Below are 23,069 nucleotides of genomic sequence, written 5' to 3' on the forward strand. Positions count from 1 at the left end.
TTGTCGTCTGGGACGCTTTCCCCTGGAACAAGAATGGAGTACGTATGTGTGAATTAAGACATGTACTTATATCCGTACAAAACAGACTGTGTAGTTTATTATATTAATATAATGTTATTTAACTTCTCTCTTTAGATTAATATCTTTATTACTCATTATTTTGTGCATGTATGTATAATACTAATGATTTGTTATCACGATAAGCTGTAATATGACTTATTACATAACATATATGTTCTGTTCTGTTCTGCTATTTAAAAGTTTATGCAATTCTTGCTGACCTGAGTCTCCATTACTTGAGGACTCTGAGTTTTCCCCAGGACTTATTCCTTAGTTACTTACTAAACTCGTCTTTTTACTTATGGCTAAAATGTCTATTATTGTCGAATCATTTGTATTCGTCGCGATGAAATGGTTTGTGTTTTTCCTTGTTAACGATTTTTTTCAATGCTACTTTAGTTAAAAGCATGTCAAATAGACACCAAAGAATTTACATTAACTTGTTTACACCATACATGAAAAGTAGAGCAGATATTTTATGGAGTAAATCGCAATAATTCATTACTATTTTATATAACTAAAGCTTTTAACATATGGACGACTTTTTTTATCGAAATGTTTACAAAGCACTTAATTACCTTCCTTGTACGTCTTCCCGTTCATAACACAGCCTGAAAAAATAACGGAAATATATTAAGAATGGCTTTATTTTAAAAAGTTGTGCATGGTATTTGTCACAAAATCCACATATTAAACAATGTTAAAAATATACAAATAAAGTGTACAATACATGTTTACAAAAAAAGATAATTTTATTGGCATGTTCAGCAGTTTTTGTATTGGAGGACACTATATGACAAAACAAGAAGCAACAGTTTCTTAAAAGTTATGACATTTTTAAACTGAACTGTCACAGATGGTCGTAAAAATTAAATACAACATGGTTAACTGACTACTGTGCGATTCTTACAAAAAAATATTAACAGACCACTATAAAAGCAGACACCTTATTCTAATTTATTTATTTATTTATTTATTTATTTATTTATTTCGCTATTTATTTATTTATTTATTTATTTACTTATTTATTTATGTATATATGTATTTATGTATTTATGTATTTACTTATTTATTTTTTCTATGAACAATGAGCGTCGTAAATTTTCAAAATGTTAACTTTTGATTGGCACTAACGTTTTATGAATTGATTTATGTACCGTGTAAAGGAATGTATAAATACGCAATGAATGCAAGACTGTATTTATTTCCATAGATTACTCAGCACATTATCATATAATAAAACACAATTTAAACTTGTTTAGACATCAACTTATCACCCGCAACAAGCCACACATAACCTTATAGCTAAGATGTGATATTTACGATAATATAAGCGAATACATTAAAATCTAAGCATTAACTGATGACTGCAACAAGTCACACATACCCTCCCTGCATTTGGCACAACACTCGCCGTGGGGTCGGTATTGGTCCTTACACGTCAGTGCGGTGCACGTTGTGTAAGTGCACGTGACTTCACCTTTCTGACACGTGCAGGAAGCGCATAGGTTGTCATCCGGGACCGTTTCTCCTGAAGGCATATAATTAATGGTATCATAATGCGTTAAATAGTATAGATTGCCCCCAACAATGTAATTAATACTAATGCAGTGGGGTTAATTGCACCGTTTGTCCTAAAGAAATATTAATTATTATACTATTATGCTTTTAGTTTTTCGATTGTCCTAGACAACATAATGATTATATATTGCGTTTAAAAGTACCGTTTGCCGTAAGAAATATCATAAATGATATTATGCGTTTAAAAGATATTAATCATACGCGCTGTTTTAATTTAAACTTGTTTGCACTCATTCCGCACGATAAATACCAATACGAATTTTAACAGACCAGAGTATTGTTTTGTTCCGATATCTTGTGTTTATAGCTGTTATTCAATAAATAATTAAATACCAAATAAGGATATAGAGACATCTTCGAAACGCATATAGTGACATCGGCCGAAATGAAACAATGTTTTATCTCTTCAGTGTTGCTTTTATTTGATATCATTCTATTAAGCCCATATATAGTCTATAATAGTCTTGATGATATCAAACATGAAAGCTATACACACCTTCCTTGTATGTCTTTCCGTTCCTCACACAAACTGAAATTAAACAAAACCACAACACATTAACAAAAAGCAATACGATAAAAGCGTTTATTTTGTCGGCATGACATTTCGTGTTTTTCTTTAGAAATAGACTTTTTCATGGTCACAACAATTCGTGATTTTCTGATTTGGGTTAAAAGGAATTTGCGTCGGTATTTTTCCGATATGTTTGTGTCAAATTGTATCATGGAAATTGATATACTGCCAAATACTTTGTCTACGATGCGTATATTTGTGTGTTCTGTATAGTGTATACAATTCGCTAACAATTGCAATTACACGATCACCATTGGCAACCAAACGTTTTAATCAGCCAATAAGCGTGTAAGTATGATGTAAGAGTGCAAGAAAAGAGTACATACATATGGTCAATACACAATGTTTGTTTGTTTTTAAAGTTATCAAATTAAAAGGATACCAAACGGGAAAGCGTTGTTTCTGAAGTCATACATACATGTATAATGTCATGCAACGGCACCAAAAGGCGCCGAGTTTTTGTTGATGTCACATTTGACACATGATCATCGCTCAGGGAAAACGAGGCTTAAAGCATGTGTGTACATCGTCGTCCCAGATTAGCCTAGATCAATGACGACGCGTACATGATATTGTTCGTTCGACAAACGTCTCTTCTAAACAAAACAAAAACAGTTCAAACGATAAGTTTCGTCTCAGATTAGCCTGTGCGGACAATAAAGGACGACGCTTTCATGATAGTGTTCGTTCTACAGAAGTCTCTTCCCAACAAAAAAAAAACTACAACTTAAGCGACAACTGTCGTTCCAGATTAGCCTTTGCGGATTGCAAAAGACTTTTCTGAGAGGACACTTTATGCACATGCATTAAGCCACTTTTTCCCAGAACGAGGCTTATATTATTTTCAGTGTCTTACCTTCTCTACATTCGGGACAACATTTACCGGCCGGTTTCACCTTGTTTGCACAGGTCAACGGTTCGCAAGTGGTGTAGTTACAGCGTACGAGGCCGTTCCGACACACGCAGTTTGCGCATGGGTTTTCAGCTGGGACCGTTTGGCCTGAAAAACAATATTTTTTAAAACAAGTCTGGTAATTTTTTAAGAATAGTCATAAGGTGGAGTGTGTTATTATTAATGTTCTGTTTTTATTATGGGTTGTCAACACAATTGCAAATAAACAAGTAAACAATAAACCATTCGCAATGAATTATGTTGTTCTGTTTATGACACTTTTCTAATAAGAATTTTTGTTTGGTTAGGAAAAATTGGAGAATTTCAAAAGAAAACAACAACAAACTAAGAACCATATTGAACCCAACAAGAAGCATATTTTCTCTTATTTTGCGTATTTGCATAAATGCACTCCTTAAATAGTCCACTATACATTATCATATTACAAACTAAATACAAGTAATGACTCTATACAAAATTACATCCAAACTTTGTTTTTATTACTTTTAAAGAACATGATCTTGTTTTATCTTTTACAATATTTTAGTAAAACATGTGGAAGACGTCTTACCTTCCTTGTACGTAACGCCATTCATTTCACATCCTGTCAAAAATGCACAGAATCAAAACGCTGATAACATCAATAGAAGATAAAAAGACGGAAAACCAACTATCAAGAATTATACCAGACACATGATACAGGACAGTATCGGCGATGCCAAATACCCAACATAATTAAATTTGGTGCACACTCTTAACGAGCGAAGCAAAACACATTACATTATTATTCTAAGTCTGTGCGGCCATTGTAACTTGTATATTATTTACTAAACACACTTTCTTTGAATTACAATAAACTAGGTTGGGAACAGCTTTGGTGTCAAGTAAGTGAAGTATTTGCAGATGTTTAAATTTTTACAATCAAATATATAAAAATACAATCGCAGACATTCAGAACAATTGTAATTGGATGCGTTAATGTATTGAATTATTCTTAAAATAATCAGAAGTAGCTTTTTTGAGACAGTAAACATCACCACTAATATAATGTGTTATTGAATCTATCGATGTATGTAAATGTATAGAAGTATACGTCTTTCATCATTTACCGATCTTGTTTTATGGATAACAGACCAGCCATTTTGTTTCAAAGAAAATCGTCTGGAATGCTAAATGCCTCAAATATCTCTAATAACTACCTTCGACGCATTTGGGGCAACATTCTCCCTTCGGCGTGTAGCTGTTGTCGCAATTCGGATTGGTGCAGTTTGTGTACGAGCACGTAACGTCACCGTTCATGCACTTGCACTTGGCACACGGGTTATCATCTGGGACGGTGTCACCTGATAGACCAATCAACGACCAAGAAATTTCAATTACGAAAGTGATCGGTTTCACCGATGAAAAAAGTAATGAAACGGAAAATGTTAGAAATAAGTAAATATTAACATACAATGAAACAAGCACAAATACAATCATTATAAAAATATGTGTTACCATCCACAAGCTGTTCTTTTAATTTCAAGTTAGTAATTGTCTATACACAAAAGAACAAAACATCAAACTCCGCGCAAAGATTTGGCTCATAGATCGATCAAATTCCTGCTGTCATAATCAACCACGTGATGATAGTCGAGTCACGTGGAACAATAATTTCCCCGTTGTAATGTTTACTTTTTTAATAACGGTAATTTATTTTTTATTATGAATCTGAACGTATACATTATTTTCAAAATGAAATAGAAAATGATACTGCTTTTCATAACATAATACTAAAACAAAAAATAAAATCCTTCCAAATCAGGAACGATTTTCTTGTGATGGCAAATATTGTATGTGAGAACATGGAACGACAACTCTGCGTGGAGATTGACACATCATATAACATGGTACTAATTGTAAAACTGGAGAAAAGCTGGTATCACCGCCTCGAAACGGTCTATGCGAAGCAAGTTATTGGTCACATGTATTTCCAAATGTCTAATAATATGATCGCTGTATTGTTAGAAACGCATATCAAATTTAGTTTGCTAAAATGACGCTTTCCTTTTTGTAATTTTTTTTTCAATACAAATAAATCTAGAGAAGGAATACGTTCTTGTTAAACCAAATGTAAATAACCAATTGTCGAACGCAACAATATAAAGAGTACACAAAAATACAAAACGCTATTTACCTTCATTGTAGTTCACGCCATTTAGTGTACAACCTGAAACAGTAATAACACACAACAGTTTATTCTGTGCTTCCCGTGGTTCATAGAGAAATATTAATGAATTAAAACTGATAATTCACTGTTTCAAACAGTTAACATTAACAGTAAAATTTATCAATATCTTCACAGTTTTGAAGTGAAATTACGTTGTTTTTATGTCATGGCGTCACTATTTTAGCGTCATTGTTCAGTTTACATACACACATAATCTTGTGTAAGCATACAATAAAAAAATGTGTTGCATTCGTTGGCATATCGATTTTAATTAACTAGTGATCATAAAAGATTTTATATTTTCTATGATAGCAAGTGAGTTAAAATCGATATTCCAATTAATCCAACACATATCCTCTGTGTATTCAATACTTTACAAAGATAGGACTTCATATCACGTGATTGAAATAGCGCTCTAACATAACTTTAAATTAATGTGTGAATGAATCAATTAAAGTTTTTGCTATTATCAATTTAACCGTTTAAATTGTCAGATTGCAATTTCCAAACTCGGATAAGTTAATATAAAACACAATACAATATTATATGATACATCTCTTTATCCTGACGAGACAATATTCAGAGGGGGTAATCACGTGAACAAGTGGATGGCGACCTCTATGCCGAGAAAGGTACTTTTCGCTGTTTTAATTCCACTAACTGTCCAGCCATATCAGCAAGAAAGTGATCAGCATTTATTTCAATTAAATATTAGTTCTTTAGCTCGTCTTTACTCTGCAAATTTTATTAGCGTGAAATGTAATGTTGTTACCCGCTAAGAAATTTCGCAGCGAGTCATTTCGAGATAGAGATATATAGAGCGAATATTAATACGATAAACTCTAATTACTTTCTTGCTGATATTGCTGGAAAGTGAGCGACTTTTACGTTATTAATACAAGTCATAAAGGGTATGAAAGGGCGAAACATACCTGTATCGGCACGGACGTCGCCATTGGTTTATCAAGTGATTGCACCCTCTGATATTACGTATTGGGTATTGGGCTATGTCGGACCGTATTTGGTACAAAAACGAATATGGTACATTTGTACCATATTCGGCCGAATATGGTACAAATGTACCATACTCGGACCGAAGATGGTACAATTTTCGACCGAATATGGTACAAACATTGTACCATATTCGGTTGGAATAAGTTTTTCTATGCTCGCCAAAACGTATTTGGTACATACCAAAAAAACTCATAAAAATGAAAATGGCCTACGTATATGGTACATAAATTATGTATTTCTTAATAAATGAAATAGTCTGCCGATGTGTAAACTTTTTTTCAAACTCAAATACATTGTATTAACCTAATATTGGAAGTGACAAAAGTATCATCATCATCATCATCATCATCATCATCATCATCATCATCATCGTCGTCGTCGTCGTCGTCGTCGTCGTCGTCGTAACTAGCAGTAACAGAAACAGCTAACCTAACCACACTTTACATGGATTTTGCTGGTTGTGTAACTGTTTCGCCGGCTAGCTCAGTCGGTTGCGCGTCAGATTGGCACGCAGGCGGCCTGGGTTCGATTCCCGGGCGGGCCAGATACTTTCGTGGAGATCATTAATAGCAATTTTCAAATTTTTAAAACTTTTTTTTTCGAAAGTGTATTTTCACCAAAATCCGATTTAAGAGATTTTGAGCTCTTTTAAATGAATATATCTCTCCAAAAATAAGGATGTTTGACTGGCTGCTTTAGACAGGTGTGACTGTATTCCTAAACATTACTTTGTAAAGTTGATTTGTCGTTCCGACGTCATATTGCTGAGAAGCCGACAAAGCTTTGAAGTTTCCGATTTTTTCTTTGATAACGTGCCGCTTTAAAAAGGCGGGAATTTTGCACACGAGTCTTACTCAGAAGTCAGTAACCATAATTATTTGACTTGGCGGTCGGCAAGAAAAGTTGTGATTTTCGACTAGAAAGAATTGAAATCCAAACTTTCTTCAAACTTCAAAAGAATTCTTGACAGTAAGTACTGTACATAATTTTAATTTTCAGTTGTCTTAATATGCATTGATGTTTTAACATGCATTGATTTTTATGTTTTATGCCCCCCCCCCTCAGAGTGCATTTGCAGTAGTCCGTCCGTCTATCCAATTGTCCGTGGCATTCCTTCCGGGTGCGTAACTCCTAAACTGCTAAAATATTTAAGCTACAGTCATTTTTTCGAAAGTGTATTTTCCACCAAAATCAGATCGAGCTCCTGTAATCTGTAGATTTGAACATTTTAAATTTTATGGAGTTTATAGGTCTTTGACATTCGAACCCTGCCTAGTCGTGACTTCTGGTGAGCGACCTAGGCCCCCAGGGCCCCTTCTTTATATCCCTTCCATCCACGTAGCATTGGTTTCTACAGACCGTTTGTCCGTTGACCGCCATAAGTTTGCCCGCTATTTTTCCCCTGAATTTGAATTCGGTTGGATTTCAATGAAACTTTACATGAAGTACTTGCTACTTTCATTGCGCATATTGCCCGGAAGTTCGGATTGTAAATTTTAGCGGAGCTATCAGACGAGTGATTTTAGCTCAGCTCATGTCGTGAGACATTCGTTTTCGACACGCGGTGTTCAATACAAGCTCTATTAACTAATGAAGTATAAATGTATAATAACTTATTATATTATTTCAGATGAAGGAAGCAATAAGGAGAAAAAGGAAGCAATTAGGGTGCTTGCCCAGGTCGAAGTACGACATTATTGTCAGATGTTTAAACGGATCGTTCGATGTCCCTGTGAAGAAACGGACACCTGAAGAGAATAATTGTTTGGCCATGATTAGAAAACGTAAGGACTTCGAGCTTGGTGACCGGGGTTCTTTATTGTGTGGCGGAAAGCAAGTCCTTGTGAAAGAAGATCTTCCTAGATTTGTTGAGAAGATGTTCATGGAAAACAAAGGATGTGGAGCAAGGGTTATTTACAACAAACTGAAAGTAAATTACACGGGGTTCTCGGAACAAGCTATCCTTGAAATACTGTACAATAGCAAGTATTACCATGAGAAGTATCCGAGATTTACAAACAAGCCAAAGCCAAAGACAATTACAGAAGAGGAACCAGGCAAAAGATGGCAGATTGACATAATTAACATGAAAAATCAAAGTGTTAGCTACAAGGGGTCCACATACAGTTATATTCTACAAGTCGTGGACGTTTATTCTAGGTACGTTATGCCAAAACCCCTGAAAACGAAGAGTTCGCGTGAAGTTGCAAAGGCATTAGAGGACGTGTTGATGGTTAACCTTGCCCCTGACATCATCCAATGTGACAACGGACTGGAATTTAAAGGCCCTAGTATGAAACTTTTGTTGAACAAGTACAACATCAAAATGATCAATAGTAGGCCGTATCATCCTCAATCACAGGGCAAGTGTGAAAGGTCAAACAGTGTTATAAAGGCCAAGATTCTATTTGCAACAAAAAGTAAACGTGGATTTAACTGGGTCGAAGGGCTTCAAGATTTAGCCTATGCCATAAACACAAGTTTCAAACGAGTTCTTGGGGGTCTCACGCCCTTTGAAGCCTACTACGGAAGAAGTCATGTTTTTACCAAAGAACGTCATAGTTCTCGTGAAATAAAGAAAACCATACGGCGAGCAAATAAAAAGGCTTACAGGTCGCTGTTGAAAAACGCAACTTCCCCAAGCAAGTACAAAGTAGGAGAGACAGTATTAATTCGCTATCCCTTTCGAAAATCCAGGGTGCCAACCAAAAGATATGTTATCGAAGGCAAGGTAGAAAAAGTAAAACGAAATGGTGTTTATATCGTGTCATTTCAAGTACCGAACAAACCCGAACTTGGATTCGTAAGCAAATCGGTTGGGGTCGAAAACATGACTAGCCTAACTGTTGCGTTAGAGAAACAACGAAAAATTAAAAAACATTCATTAAAACAGAACCGCTCAGAGAAACAAAATCACAGAACTAAGTACTATCATGTTTTAACACACCATGAAAATCTGCAGTTGTTGGATGGGGTGAATATTGCCATGGACCCAAATCCGGATGGAAATTGTCAATTTGCTGCTATATCGCATCAACTTGGTAAAATTGGTATATACAAAGACGTAGATGCTTTACGTAAGGAAGCAGTCCATCACATTGTAGAAAACAGATATTTCTATGAAACTTTTGTCTATGATGAAACATTTGATGAATACGTTAAGAATATGTCTAAGAATGGGACATACGGCGACAACCTCACGCTCATTGCACTTATGAGAGAATATAATTTGCAGTGCCTGGTAGTTTCTACCCGAGGACTAGAACACTCATCAATTGTGTCAGCAGATGGAAAGTTCGATGGTGATGTTGGAACAATTGCATTGGGGTATTTCCCAGAAGGATTTGGCATGCATTACGTTAGTATCCGTATCAATCAACGCGTGTACAAGGACATAATATCACGCTTAGAACAGTCGTATGACAACGGTGACTCTGGCGACAGCGCTGCGTCTGGCGACAACGCTGCGTCAGGCGACAACGCTGCGTCTGGCGACAACGGTGACTCTGGCGACAACGGTGACTCCGGCGACACCGCTGCGTCTGGCGACAACACTGCATCTGGCGACAACGCTGCGTCTGGCGACAACGGTGACTCTTGCGACAACGGTGACTCCGGCGACAACGGTGACTCCAGCGACAACGGTGACTCCGGCGACAACGGTGACTCCGGCGACAACGCTGCGTCTGGCGACAACGGTGACTCCGGCGACAACGCTGCGTCTGGCGACAACACTGCATCTGGCGACAACGCTGCGTCTGGCGACAACGGTGACTCTTGCGACAACGGTGACTCCGGCGACAACGGTGACTCCAGCGACAACGGTGACTCCGGCGACAACGGTGACTCCGGCGACAACGCTGCGTCTGGCGACAACGGTGACTCCGGCGACAACGGTGACTCTGGCGACAACGGTGACGTCTCTGTGTGTTCAGCCCTGAAAGAGCTTCAAGATATGATAAACAATAGGAGGGCACAGAAGCGAACGACTTTTCCATTTCTGATGTTACCACTTCACATTCAAGTTGAAATTTTTAAGTTCTGCATACAATCAAACCCGTCAATCCAGTTTGTGTTGGCGAAGGTCGGCAAACCCTTTAGAGATTTAATAAGGTCAATGAGTTTGCAAACACCTAGAATTTACATTCGGCCGGATATTGGACTAGATACTAGTAACAGAAATCCTGTTAGCGTTCGTTTCCTATTAACAAGAGCGGGCAGAAACAGCGGTCTTATTTCGGCAATAAAAGAAATCATCAAGGGGCCAAAATGGGCAAACGCATGGCTGCGTTTGCGTGTTAGTGGAATCGGTTGGTATGATATCATAGATGTCATGTACAGACATTTCAGGTGAAATATACATGTATATCGGTGTTTGGAAACCTGTTATGTTATTTTTGTGATTGATGATTATGTTCTTCTACCGGAAATTTGTTGTCATTTGCTCATTTACTGGTAACTTTTTACGAAGCACATTTGGGATATTTTGGCTGCTACTAAAATGAATGTATATATGTATATTATGTCTTGTCAAAATGCTACAGTTGGATTAAAATTTAAATGCTGTTCTATGTTCTTCAATATTACTTTGAAAAATCCTGTCAGTATACCAATAAATGAAAAAAGTACAAGTTTGTTGAATCTCTTGAATGAAACAAATTATAAAATACAAAATGTAAAATGAATATGTGATGATGATGATGACAAAACATTTGTGATGATGATGATGGTAAAAAAATTGTGATGATGATGGTGGTGGTGATGATGATGACAGTGGTTATGATGATTGGGGTTTGATGATTGTGGTGATGATGATGATGATGATGATGATAATGATGATGATGGTGATGATAACAAACGTTTTGGGATGATGATGACAGCGATGTTTATCGGACGATGATGATGGTTATAATGATGATGATAAGTTTTTAGATGATGATGACGGCGATGTTTATCGGCCGACGATGATGATAATGATGATGATGATAACAAAATATTTGTGATGATGATGATGGCGATGTTTATTGGCCGATGATGATGATGATATTCTCATCGTCGTCATCATCATCACAACATCCTCATTATCGACCGAAAACATCGCTGTCATTATCATCACAAAAAAAACTTTTGTGATCACCATTACGATCATGATAATGGATATGATGATGTTGGTTTTGATGGTGATGATGATGGTGGTGTTGGTAAAGATAACAACGATGATGATCATTGGGGTGTTGATAATTGATGTGATGATGATGATGATGATGATGATGATGATGATGATGATGATGATGATGATGATGATGAGATAACGATGATGATGATGATGATGATGATGATGATGATGATGAGATAACGATGATGATGATGATGATGATTACGATGATGAGTGTGTATCATATTCGGAACGAATGTGGTACATTTTTCATCCGAATATGGTACAAGTTTGTACCATATTCGGTCAGGCATTTTACCCCAAAACTGCAGATACGTATATGGTACAATTAGACAGTTGTACCATATTCGGCCGAATATGGTACAAACTTGTACATATTCGTTTTTGTACCAAATACGGTCCGACAGGGCTAACTTCATTCTATTTTACAAACGCTTTAAGTAAAGTTAGGACAATACAACGCCAGAACTGTGCGAAGTGTGTGAGGAGTATTTAGCAGAAAGGGAAACAAACTATGCGGCACGTAGTACTCGATAGGTCATTGTTGGAGCAGGAACTACTTAAAAGTAATCTTTTATATACTACAGATAACCCCCGGGGTGCTGGAAATATCCTAAAAAGTTCCCCAGGTTATGACTGGGTGCATCTAAGTATATTTTCGTAACTTGGATACATTGTCGTTTACTTACGAGTACTCGGGGTACCTTTAAGATCTGAGCCTATAAGGAATAATTGAGCTTTTAATTAATATCGGATTAGATAAACCCAGAGTTTTCGGGGTGTGAGATGTATTACGATTTAAGGGGAAACGAAAATAAGCGGTAAGTAGTCTGTGCCTATTCTCAGACTAAAGTCTCAAAATATTGAATATTCTTGAAACTTAACATTACTGAAACCATTTGAAAATCAAGTTTAGCGTGGCAGTGAAACCCTTTATTTATATAATTATTCGTTAACAACAATGCGTTAATGATTAAAGGACCGTGTTAAGCCTTAATATATGCAAACTCTGAGGCATTTGTATTGAATCTCAAACTGTTCTTTATGCTTAAGTCTAACAATAGTAGGTTGGTGAATCCGGGCACCTGGTTACCTCTTCTACAGACTGGACAACATTCTCCGTACGGCACGTAGGTGTTCGTGCACGTGAGCGGGTCGCATGCGCGGGGCATGCAGTCGACGTCACCCTGGGAGCACGTGCAGATGTCACATGGGTCATCGGCCAGCACTTCTTCACCTGAATACGTGATGAAGAACAACAACAACAGTACGCTGAGCAATAAGAAAACATATTTTCTATAAGTATGGTTGTTTTGAGACCTGAACTATTTTAAACTTCGCACGTTGAACATGTTTGTTGTTAAAGAATAATTCGAATGGTTAAAAAGGTTAAACGTAGACAAAAATTGAAATAAAATACACAAACGACGCTTAAACTTTTAATTTTAGAAGTGAGTGTTTTACATGAGCTAGTCTAACTATTTGTATATGTATTCGTTAAGTCACCATTGTTGAGTAGTTCATTTTACACAAAAATTATTTAATCAGCACAGTTACACAACTTACTGTTACATCTTTTATTTACTGTCAAATAATATGCCAATATCAATTTAATAAAACAAGAAGTCCGTTTTTATGTTAGTAATCTAATTGTGCTTTTTTTAATTTGTTTTTCATTAAGATATGTTTACATACCTTCTTCGTGGTTAACTCCATCGACCACACAACCTGAAAATATAAATATTTTTTACATACCGTGCAGTGCCATAAGCATCTGAAAGTTAAAGAGCGTCTGAAAAAATAGTCAATAATAGCAATAGCTCATAATGACATGCAGTACACAATAAACAAATAAATAAATAAATATAAGAAAGTAAATTAAAGCATTCACGATACTACAATGCATATGCTTTGTTTACTATTTAAATTCATCGTTTGTGTCTTTAGTCAAGCAAAGACAATGAAAGAGGTGGTAATCACGTGATGGTCAAGATGGCGACGTATATGCCGAGACAGTTATTTTTCACCGTTTTATACCATTTATTTATTTTATTTAATGATTCAATGACGCTCACCTTCCAGCCATATCAGTAAGAAATTTATTAGCGTTTGTTTCATTGGGTAAAAGAAAAACGTTGTTCGCAAGAAACATGGTGTGCACACGTGGTTTTAATTCAACAGGGAGGCAAAGATGGCCGACCAAAACCCTATAAAATACCGTGTGTTTTTTTCCGCAAATAACAAAAAAAAAACATATATTTTTTCTGACTTCGGTAAGCGTTTTAAAATATGCAATATTAAGACTATTAAAAATGTCCTACTTGAATGTACCGAGCTTTAGAAACAAATTCACATCTACCGTTATTGCAGACGGGACAGCATTGGCCGACAGGGATATATGGATACTGGCACGTGGGTTTGGCGCAATCTTTCTTTTTGCAATCCACATTCCCTTTGTTGCACGTGCACACCAGGCATGGGTTGTCATCAGGAACGGAAGCACCTGTAACCAATTATATAAATCTTGATAACTCTTATCCAGTGGATAACATTTGGTAATCTTCACTTAAAAATATATTTTTGAGTAAGCCATTGTATAAGAAATAACGATATCCAAACATTTGCACGTTTTGGATACGTTTTGGGCAAGATTTAGCAAAGGTATTCGACTTCTGTTATCTTTATCCAAATAAAGTTATCTTTTAGATAAGCCAACGTAATCCATATTTATATAATTGGCTACTGGACACGAAATAAACATAGGAAATGATTGCCAGAATATTAATAACATATTTATAATTAAGTAGTAATAATATTATGAATAATAATAATAGTATTATAATATAAGAATATAAATATTAATAATATAGTAATAATATATTAATATTATACTTATTATATATAATGTTATTATATTTATATTATATTTTATATCATATTATTATTTAATATTTTTATATTTAATTTTATTATATATTGATTTATATTATATTTTACATTATATATATTATATCATATATTATTATCATGGTATTGTTATATATTATACTACTATTAGTATAGTATAATTTTTATTTTATTTGAATTAATTTATAAATAATAATAATAATAATACTAATAATAATAATAATAACAATAATATAATATAGTATATAAAAATAATAACATATAAATAACAAATCAGCAAATGGAAATACGGGTTTGTCATCAGAACGGAAGCATCTGGATGTGAAATATACATTGGCAACTACTTAAGACATAATAAGACATGTGAGCCTCGTTTTGGGAAAACAGGTTTGAATGTATCTATGTGAATCTTGGACGACACTTTACGCACATGAATTAGGCCTGGTTCCCCAGAGAGAGGTCCAGCACATGCATTAGGCCTGGTTCCCCAGAGAGAGGTCCAGCACATGCATTAGGCCTGGTTCCCCAGAGAGAGGTCCAGCACATGCATTAGGTCTGGTTCACCAGAGAGAGGTCCAGCACATGCATTAGGTCTGGTTCACCAGAGAGAGGTCCAGCACATGCATTAGGCCTGACTCCCCAGAGAGAGGTCCAGCACATGCATTAGGCCTGGTTCCCCAGAGAGAGGTCCAGCACATGCATTAGGTCTGGTTCACCAGAGAGAGGTCCAGCACATGCATTAGGCCTGGTTCCCCAGAGAGAGGTCCAGCACATGCATTAGGCCTGGCTCCCCAGAGAGAGGTCCAGCACATGCATTAGGCCTGGTTCCCCAAAGAGAGGTCCAGCACATGCATTAGGTCTGGTTCCCCAGAGAGAGGTCCAGCACATGCATTAGGCCTGGCTCCCCAGAGAGAGGTCCAGCACATGCATTAGGCCTGGTTCCCCAGAGAGAGGTCCAGCACATGCATTAGGCCTGGTTCCCCAGAGAGAGGTCCAGCACATGTATTAGGCCTGGTTCCCCAGAGAGAGGTTAAGCACATGCATTAGGCCTGGTTCCCCAGATAGAGGTCCAGCACATGCATTAGGCCGGGTTCCCCAGAGAGAGGTCCAGCACATGCATATGGTCTGGATCCCCAGAGAGAGGTCCAGCACATGTATTAGGCCTGGTTCCCCAGAGAGAGGTCCAGCACATGCATTAGGTCTGGTTCACCACAGAGAGGTCCAGCACTTGCATTAGGCCTGGTTCCCCAGAGAGAGGTCCAGCACATGCATTAGGCCTGGCTCCCCAGAGAGAGGTCCAGCACATGCATTAGGCCTGGTTCCCCAGAGAGAGGTCCAGCACATGCATTAGTTCTGGTTCCCCAGAGAGAGGTCCAGCACATGTATTAGGCCTGGTTCCCCAGAGAGAGGTCCAGCACATGCATTAGGTCTGGTTCACCACAGAGAGGTCCAGCACTTGCATTAGGCCTGGTTCCCCAGAGAGAGGTCCAGCACATGCATTAGGCCTGGCTCCCCAGAGAGAGGTCCAGCACATGCATTAGGCCTGGTTCCCCAGAGAGAGGTCCAGCACATGCATTAGTTCTGGTTCCCCAGAGAGAGGTCCAGCACATGCATTAGGCCTGGTTCCCCAGAGAGAGGTCCAGCACATGTATTAGGCCTGGTTCCCCAGAGAGAGGTCCAGCACATGCATTAGGTCTGGTTCCCCAGAGAGAGGTCCAGCACATGCATTAGGCCGGGTTCCCCAGAGAGAGGTCCAGCACATGTATTAGGCCTGGTTCCCCAGAGAGAGGTCCAGCACATGTATTAGGCCTGTTTCCCCAGAGAGAGGTCCAGCACATGCATTAGGCCTGGTTCCCCAGAGAGAGGTCCAGCACATGCATTAGGCCTGGTTCCCCAGAGAGAGGTCCAGCACATGCATTAGGCCTGGTTCCCCAGAGAGAGGTCCAGAACATGCATTAGGCCTGGTACCCCAGAGAGAGGTCCAGCACATGCATTAGGCCTGGTTCCCCAGAGAGAGGTCCAGCACATGTATTAGGCCTGGTTCCCCAGAGAGAGGTCCAACACATGCATAAGGCCTGGTTCCCCTGAGAGAGGTCCAGCACATGCATTTGGCCTAGTTCCCCAGAGAGAGGTCCAGCACATGCATTAGTCCTGGTTTCCCAGAGACGACACTTTACGCACATGCATTAGGTCTGGTTCCCCAGAGAGAGGTCCAGCACATGCATTAGGCCTGGTTCCCCAGAGAGAGGTCCAGCACATGCATTAGGCCTGGTTCCCTTGAGAGAGGTCCAGCACATGCATTAGGCCTGGTTCCACAGAGAGAGGTCCAGCACATGCATTAGGCCTGGTTCCTCAGAGAGAGGTCCAGCACATGCATTAGGCCTGGTTCCCCAGAGAGAGGTCCAGCACATGCATTAGGCCTGGTTCCCCAGAGAGAGGTCCAGCACATGCATTAGGCCTGCTTTCCCAGAGACGACACTTTACGCACATGCATTAGGCCTTGTTTCCCAGAGCGAGGTTCAGCAAGTGGTAAAACCGAAAAATATGTTTTTATGAATTTGCCTTAACATGTATACCTTTCATTTTACTAACTGCGTGGGTCATATTTCGAAGAATAAATGTTTTAAAAGACTGAGTAAGAAAGCCAACATACTACGATATCGTAAGAATGATCAAGAGTTGGTATATCACATTATGCTAAATTATTTATTGTTTACAATAAAAAACTACAACCGAAACTTCTTTTCCACGGCGATAATGTACTACAACATCGGAATGCCACGGTAACGGCTAAATAACGTTGTATGCACGTCTTTATTATAAAACATAAGAGAGTAAATGACGAACATACCGTTCTCGTATTTCGTACCGTTCACTATACACCTCAAGTCAGCTGAAATATACGTATATAATAAAATAAAATTAAATATATAATAATATAATATAAACAACATAGAATTACCTTTCTTTAGTAACAATTAATAAACAACTGCTACATATGACAATACAAATATGTTTTAATACAATTTAACCAATATAGTTAGTCATGATTGCGTATACTGGCCAAATAAATGATGTCAAATAAATTTTATATAGTAAATAAATTAGTTTTAGTTTAGTTGATTTAATCTCTATCGCATAGAGATAGCGTTTAACTCGAGTCTTTTCCCTGGAAAGAGGTAGGTGTTATGGTTGACACAACGTCAACTACAAACACAAATATGTTACATAACTTAATAAAACTTCACACTCGGTATTCCAAAAAAAACAATCATTCATAATTTGTGTTATTTTCTTTGTTTAGTTCTTGTAAACAATCCATGTTGTCGAATAAGATTGTTTTCTTTTGAGATGTGACACTTTGTTTTGATTTTTGTTTTGTTTAAACCTATTTATTTTAGTTCGATTGCGTCGAAAGCCTCAGGCTTATAGAAACGCTCTTGAGTCCGTTTCCTAGAATATCTAAAGAACGCTCAAAGAGTGGGGATCGAACCCGTGACCTCACGATCGCTAGGCGGACACCTTATCCATTATGCCACGGCGAACTCTTGTTTGCAAATAGTTTAATACATGTTTCCTGGAACCAATTCTAAACCACGAATGCCTTCTTAGGTTACATTCCATAAATATTTTTTTATCCATCTAGGTCGAGTGAAGTGCCTATTTCTAAAGTGTTGCTTTCGACACTGGTTTAGAAACCATTTGGAAATCCCGTCCATGAATTGTGTCGTTGTTTCCTGTATCCAACGTATATTTACAACATTTTGGTGCACTATATTTGAGGCTCCATAGGAAGATTTGCGTGTTGTGTGCTTTTATTTTAGTAATATGTTTTTGTCGAAATCTATTTGTCAAAACCCCGCTTTCCGATCATGTTTGCATTTTGACGTATTGGATTTTTTTAGAAATTGCATGGCCTACCTATTTTGCAATTTAGGGTAGAAAAAAACCATGGTGCAGGGTCACGTGACCTTGTGGGTTCCCCATTTTATCTTTAATAAATGTATACACGACGGTTAGTGGTCCTTTATTTCAAATAACTTTCTTAAATTATATTTCTTATATTTTTAACTAGTGCATACAACAGATTTTTATGCTACTTATGGCAATGTGAAATACATCGGAATTACTTTACTTAATACGCCTGTGTTCTTGTTTTAAAACTCGGTATCTACTGCATTCATTGTACACGGTTATGCGTCACGCAACGTGAAATTTTGTCAACGGTTTCAGACGTATTCGAGGATTCATTCTCATACCTTAAGATATCGGCACCAACTGCAAAACGGACTGTCTTTGATACACTAAAGATGTTTGCAAATGTCTTTCAATAACTTGAGATAGTTGCAAAAATAAAGTTCTAAACGCAGTGTATTTACATTCTGTCCATATCGTGTGTAAATCCCGGGAGACCCTGTTGATTCTGCACCCTGAACACATTCATCTTTACATTTATACCGGGAGAGCACAATATGAATGAAAGAAAACGAAGGAAAATGTCTTAAAAATTTGACTTTTTGAGATTGATTGACTGTACGTGAATTGGAGAAAGTGTAACCTCACCTTCTTTGCAGACGGGACAACATTTGCCATTCGGAACATAGTAGTCATAGCAGTCCGGGATAGGGCATCCTCGTCGCTGGCAGTCCACCTTCCCGCCCTTACACATGCATATCTTGCAAGGGTCACTACAGGGAACGCTTTGCCCTAGAAGTAAATCAAAGTGTATGTATATAATGCGTTTGATTATGTTATTTTTAATATGGTTATGTTAGTTCGATTACATACACAACCTTCGAGTTGATTGTTGCAAAATGATCGCTGACTTAAACAGAGTGCACGCCAAATACTTGTTGTAAGTAAGCCATCCAATATTTATTATCAATCGTGATACATCGGCTTTCTTCGGATTCCTCCGCAAGATAGGCCTCGTGCATAATGGTCGCCATATTGTATTACTTCGTAAGTCAGCCATCCAATAATAATCATATAATTGATTTATTTTAATTTAGTTTAACATATTTTTTTCAGCTCGATTGCATCGGAAGCTTATTGAAACGCTCTCGAATCCGTTTCCTACGACTAAGAACCAGTACTTGGTGTCTTGCGAAAGATCTAAAGAACGCCCTTAAAAAAAGGGGTCGAACCCGTGTCCTCCCGGTCGTTAGGTGGATACCATATCCATTACACAACGCCAACCTAGTTTATTTATTTTTTAGTATATTTATTGTAAAAATACGGAGCTCAAGCGGATTATTGAACCCATGACCTCCAGAGTTGTAGTCAGAAACTCTAACCGCTTCGCTTAAGAGCTTGCCCAACAGCAAGGCTGTTGAAAGTGACCTTAAAGTACTACACTCCTTCCCTCTTAATGTTTTAAGGCCACATACACTTCGCTACAAGCGTCGTTCGCTACACAAACGGCTCCCTGAAACAATGATACAAGGTCAGGCCAATTAACTTATTCATATATCAAACAGCCTTACCGTCTTTGTACTTTCTGTCTCCTAACATACAGTACGCGTAGTCGTAATCTGAAAATATATGTCACAACGGGATCTGAAAATATAAGTCACTACGGGATCTGAAAATATATGTCACAACAGGATCTGAAAATATAAGTGACAATGGGATCTGAAAATATATGTCACAACGGGATCTGAACATATAAGTCACAACGGGATCTAAAATATATCTCACAAAATACTGAGTGTCCTTTTATATGCAAGCTATGTTTGTGGTTCATATTTTATCATCAACTTATGATTGTCTTGACATTATATTTAAGGTAGCGCACCCGTAATGGGCACCTATCCAAATCTAATCTAATATATTATTATCTTAATCAGCATCATGTGTCTGAACTACATGCAAATTTTTATTAGGTAGTCTTTCCATGCTTTTTAAAAAAATATACTGATTTTTTCAAAACCACCCCACACTCGGCTTTTGTCGAGTTTATTCGCACCCCTGGGGTATATGCAAGTTCCATAATTCATCCAGATTTCCAAATATAGGCATGCAGTTGGTGTGTACAGATGCAGTAAAGGTGTTTAAAGTTTAAACAAGATGAAAAAGGTTTTCTTTTACAGACAATTTTTTTATAACTTGTTATCTATGGAAGAGCGCCATGAAATGTAAGTGGTTTCGGGCATATAGAAATTGTGTTTGTTAAAAACAAAGTGTCATAAATTCAAACTAGTATCATTTAAGTAATATTTTGAACTTAGTTTAAATAAATACACTATATACAGCAAAAATACCAAGAAATAGACCGATTTGCCGTTTACTTTTTGAAATAAAAATAAAAATGCAACATGCGTGGTTCGCATTTTTAGCAGTAAATCACCCGAATTAGCCATAACGTTGTTTTAATTTTAAAAATTGAAGAATGTGCATAATAATTGCAACATATTTAACAATAAACATAGCTTATATGCCATATTTACGCAAATTAAGTTAGAAAAGAAATAAAACGCGTCGAAAAAAAGTATACATCGTCGGCAGGATTCGAACCTGCGCGGGAATATCCCAAAAGATTTCTAGTCTATAGCATTAACCACTAGGCTACGGCACCTTATATTAGGCTCTTCAACCTTCGAAGAAATCGCGGGAAATCATTAGGGGTGCGCTACCTTAAGCGCGATAGTCACTGCGCACGAATGATACATGTTTATGTTTACTAAACAACCTAATATATGGGCAATTATACAATATTTAGCCTTACTATCTGTGCTATTTGTTTGATGATGAAAAAGGTATAATGGAACTTCCCATATCCGTTAACTCTCAATTGAGGGGAAAATAAAGCATCAATAAACACTATTTACATGAACACATATATATTATACCTCACATAAATTTGTTTCTTCTTTGCGTATATAAACTACATATGTCCGTTTTTTAATATCGCTTGTTAAAGATGCGCCCGCTGACTAGATATGCGCGCATCTAATAGTGCCCGCTAGAATGTTAGTTATTTGTAACATTTGTGCAAGTTTTACAACGCAAAGATTTGTCGAGTACTGTTTCCTTTGTTTACAATGATATCGTCTACAACGGTACATATTAATAATAGTAACTGATAAATATTGATGGAATTTAAATTGTGCTATTTATTTGTATTTCTATTGACATTTATCTGCACAAACATGTTCGGTATAATATAAGAAATAGAAAACCTCACCTCAGTATAAAGAAGTGAAACTCCAGCTGCTGAAGCAGTATTGCATTCTCATTATATACATTTAGTTGGTCCTTAATTTAAAGCAAGTGACCAATTGCCAAAGCAGTACAAAACAGCACAATGCAAAACAACATAAACACATTTAAGATTAAAGCTGGGGTCACAGCCTGAACGGTAAATGTAAATCATTGGGGGTTTAAACCGGTTTAAGAGCGCTCAACCTCACACTTGGCCCAGCAATATTCATGATATATATAAGTTCGGCTTCGGTCCATATACTATTTGGGGCAGCCTGGCTGGTCACTATACTGCCATAGGGCCCTCAGTGAGTTTTTTTTATTTCTTATATAGGAAATTTGTGAGAATGGTTATTAACTTCAGTGTGATTAGAAACGTACATACCTATGTAAAAAGAAATGTGTGTAAAATACATTCATGCTTTTTAAAATAACAGAATATGAAAACTTAAAAAACGTTGATTTAAAAACACTTATACCTAAATAAATAATATAGATCTACAATATATTCAAACAACGTCTTAACGTGAGATTTTTTAGTTAAAGAAATATGAAATTCGATACATTTACATGACGGCTTTTGTTCCCATGTAATATAACATGCAAGAGAGCATCATATTCAAAGCGTTGGCTGTGTGACAAATAACAATTGCAATAACGCGTAATAATATATGCTGAATTGGAAACTGTGATCGTACTGTCCATCTGGGCCCGTATTGTCCAATTACCCGTATTGTCTATCTGGGCCGTATTGTCTAAATACCCGTATTTTCCATCTGGACCCGTATTGTTCATCTCCGCTCAAATTGTCCAACAACCCGTATTGTCCAACTACCCGTATTGTCAAGCTGGGCCCGAATTGTCCAACTGGGCCCGTATTGTTTATTTTTGCATCAAACTTCAGAATTAAAATCAATATAAACCTTTCATCGCCTGCTAATTTACACACTACCAATTTTGATGCTTCAATTTAACGTTAAAAGATAATATTGAAAAATACGTCATACTATTCATTTGTATGTTTACTTATAAATACCCGGTTTGCAGGCTGGACAGCATTGGCCGTATGGCGTGTACTTTTTAGCGCAGGTTTGAGTCTTGCAGTCCGATTTGCTGCAGTTCACTGAAATACAGAGTATACTGTACACTCATTATTATTCGTGCGACATAATACAGAGTATACTGTACAATCATTATTATTCGTGCGACATTATACAGAGTATACTGTACAATCATTATTATTCGTGCGACATTACAGAGTATACTGTACAATCATTATTATTCGTGCGACATAATACAGAGTATACTGTACAATCATTATTATTCGTGCGACATAATACAGAGTATACTGTACAATCATTATTATTCGTGTGACATAAATTTTCGTGGATTTCGTAGGTTGGCCGATGCACAAATACAACGCAAAGTCCCTATTTATTTCCATATACAGAAATCG

General features: G+C 37.2%; 1 protein-coding gene across 1 annotated transcript; it reads right to left on the bottom strand.

Annotated features, from left to right (window-relative positions):
• Positions 1-630: 630 nt before the first annotated feature.
• Positions 631-22,733, bottom strand: LOC127859673 (kielin/chordin-like protein). The gene is made up of 14 exons (XM_052397180.1): positions 22,650-22,733; positions 19,897-19,944; positions 18,974-19,117; positions 17,262-17,303; positions 13,863-14,006; positions 13,199-13,231; positions 12,597-12,740; positions 5,281-5,313; positions 4,304-4,447; positions 3,676-3,708; positions 3,069-3,212; positions 2,138-2,170; positions 1,448-1,591; positions 631-671 (listed from the first exon to the last, which is right to left on the bottom strand). Exons 2-14 carry the CDS (start codon positions 19,922-19,924, stop codon positions 631-633), a joined length of 1,107 nt encoding a protein of 368 aa, XP_052253140.1. The 5' UTR covers positions 19,925-19,944; positions 22,650-22,733.
• Positions 22,734-23,069: the final 336 nt, after the last annotated feature.

Source organism: Dreissena polymorpha, chromosome 15 (assembly GCF_020536995.1).
Source record: "Dreissena polymorpha isolate Duluth1 chromosome 15, UMN_Dpol_1.0, whole genome shotgun sequence".
Lineage (NCBI taxonomy): Eukaryota > Metazoa > Mollusca > Bivalvia > Myida > Dreissenidae > Dreissena > Dreissena polymorpha.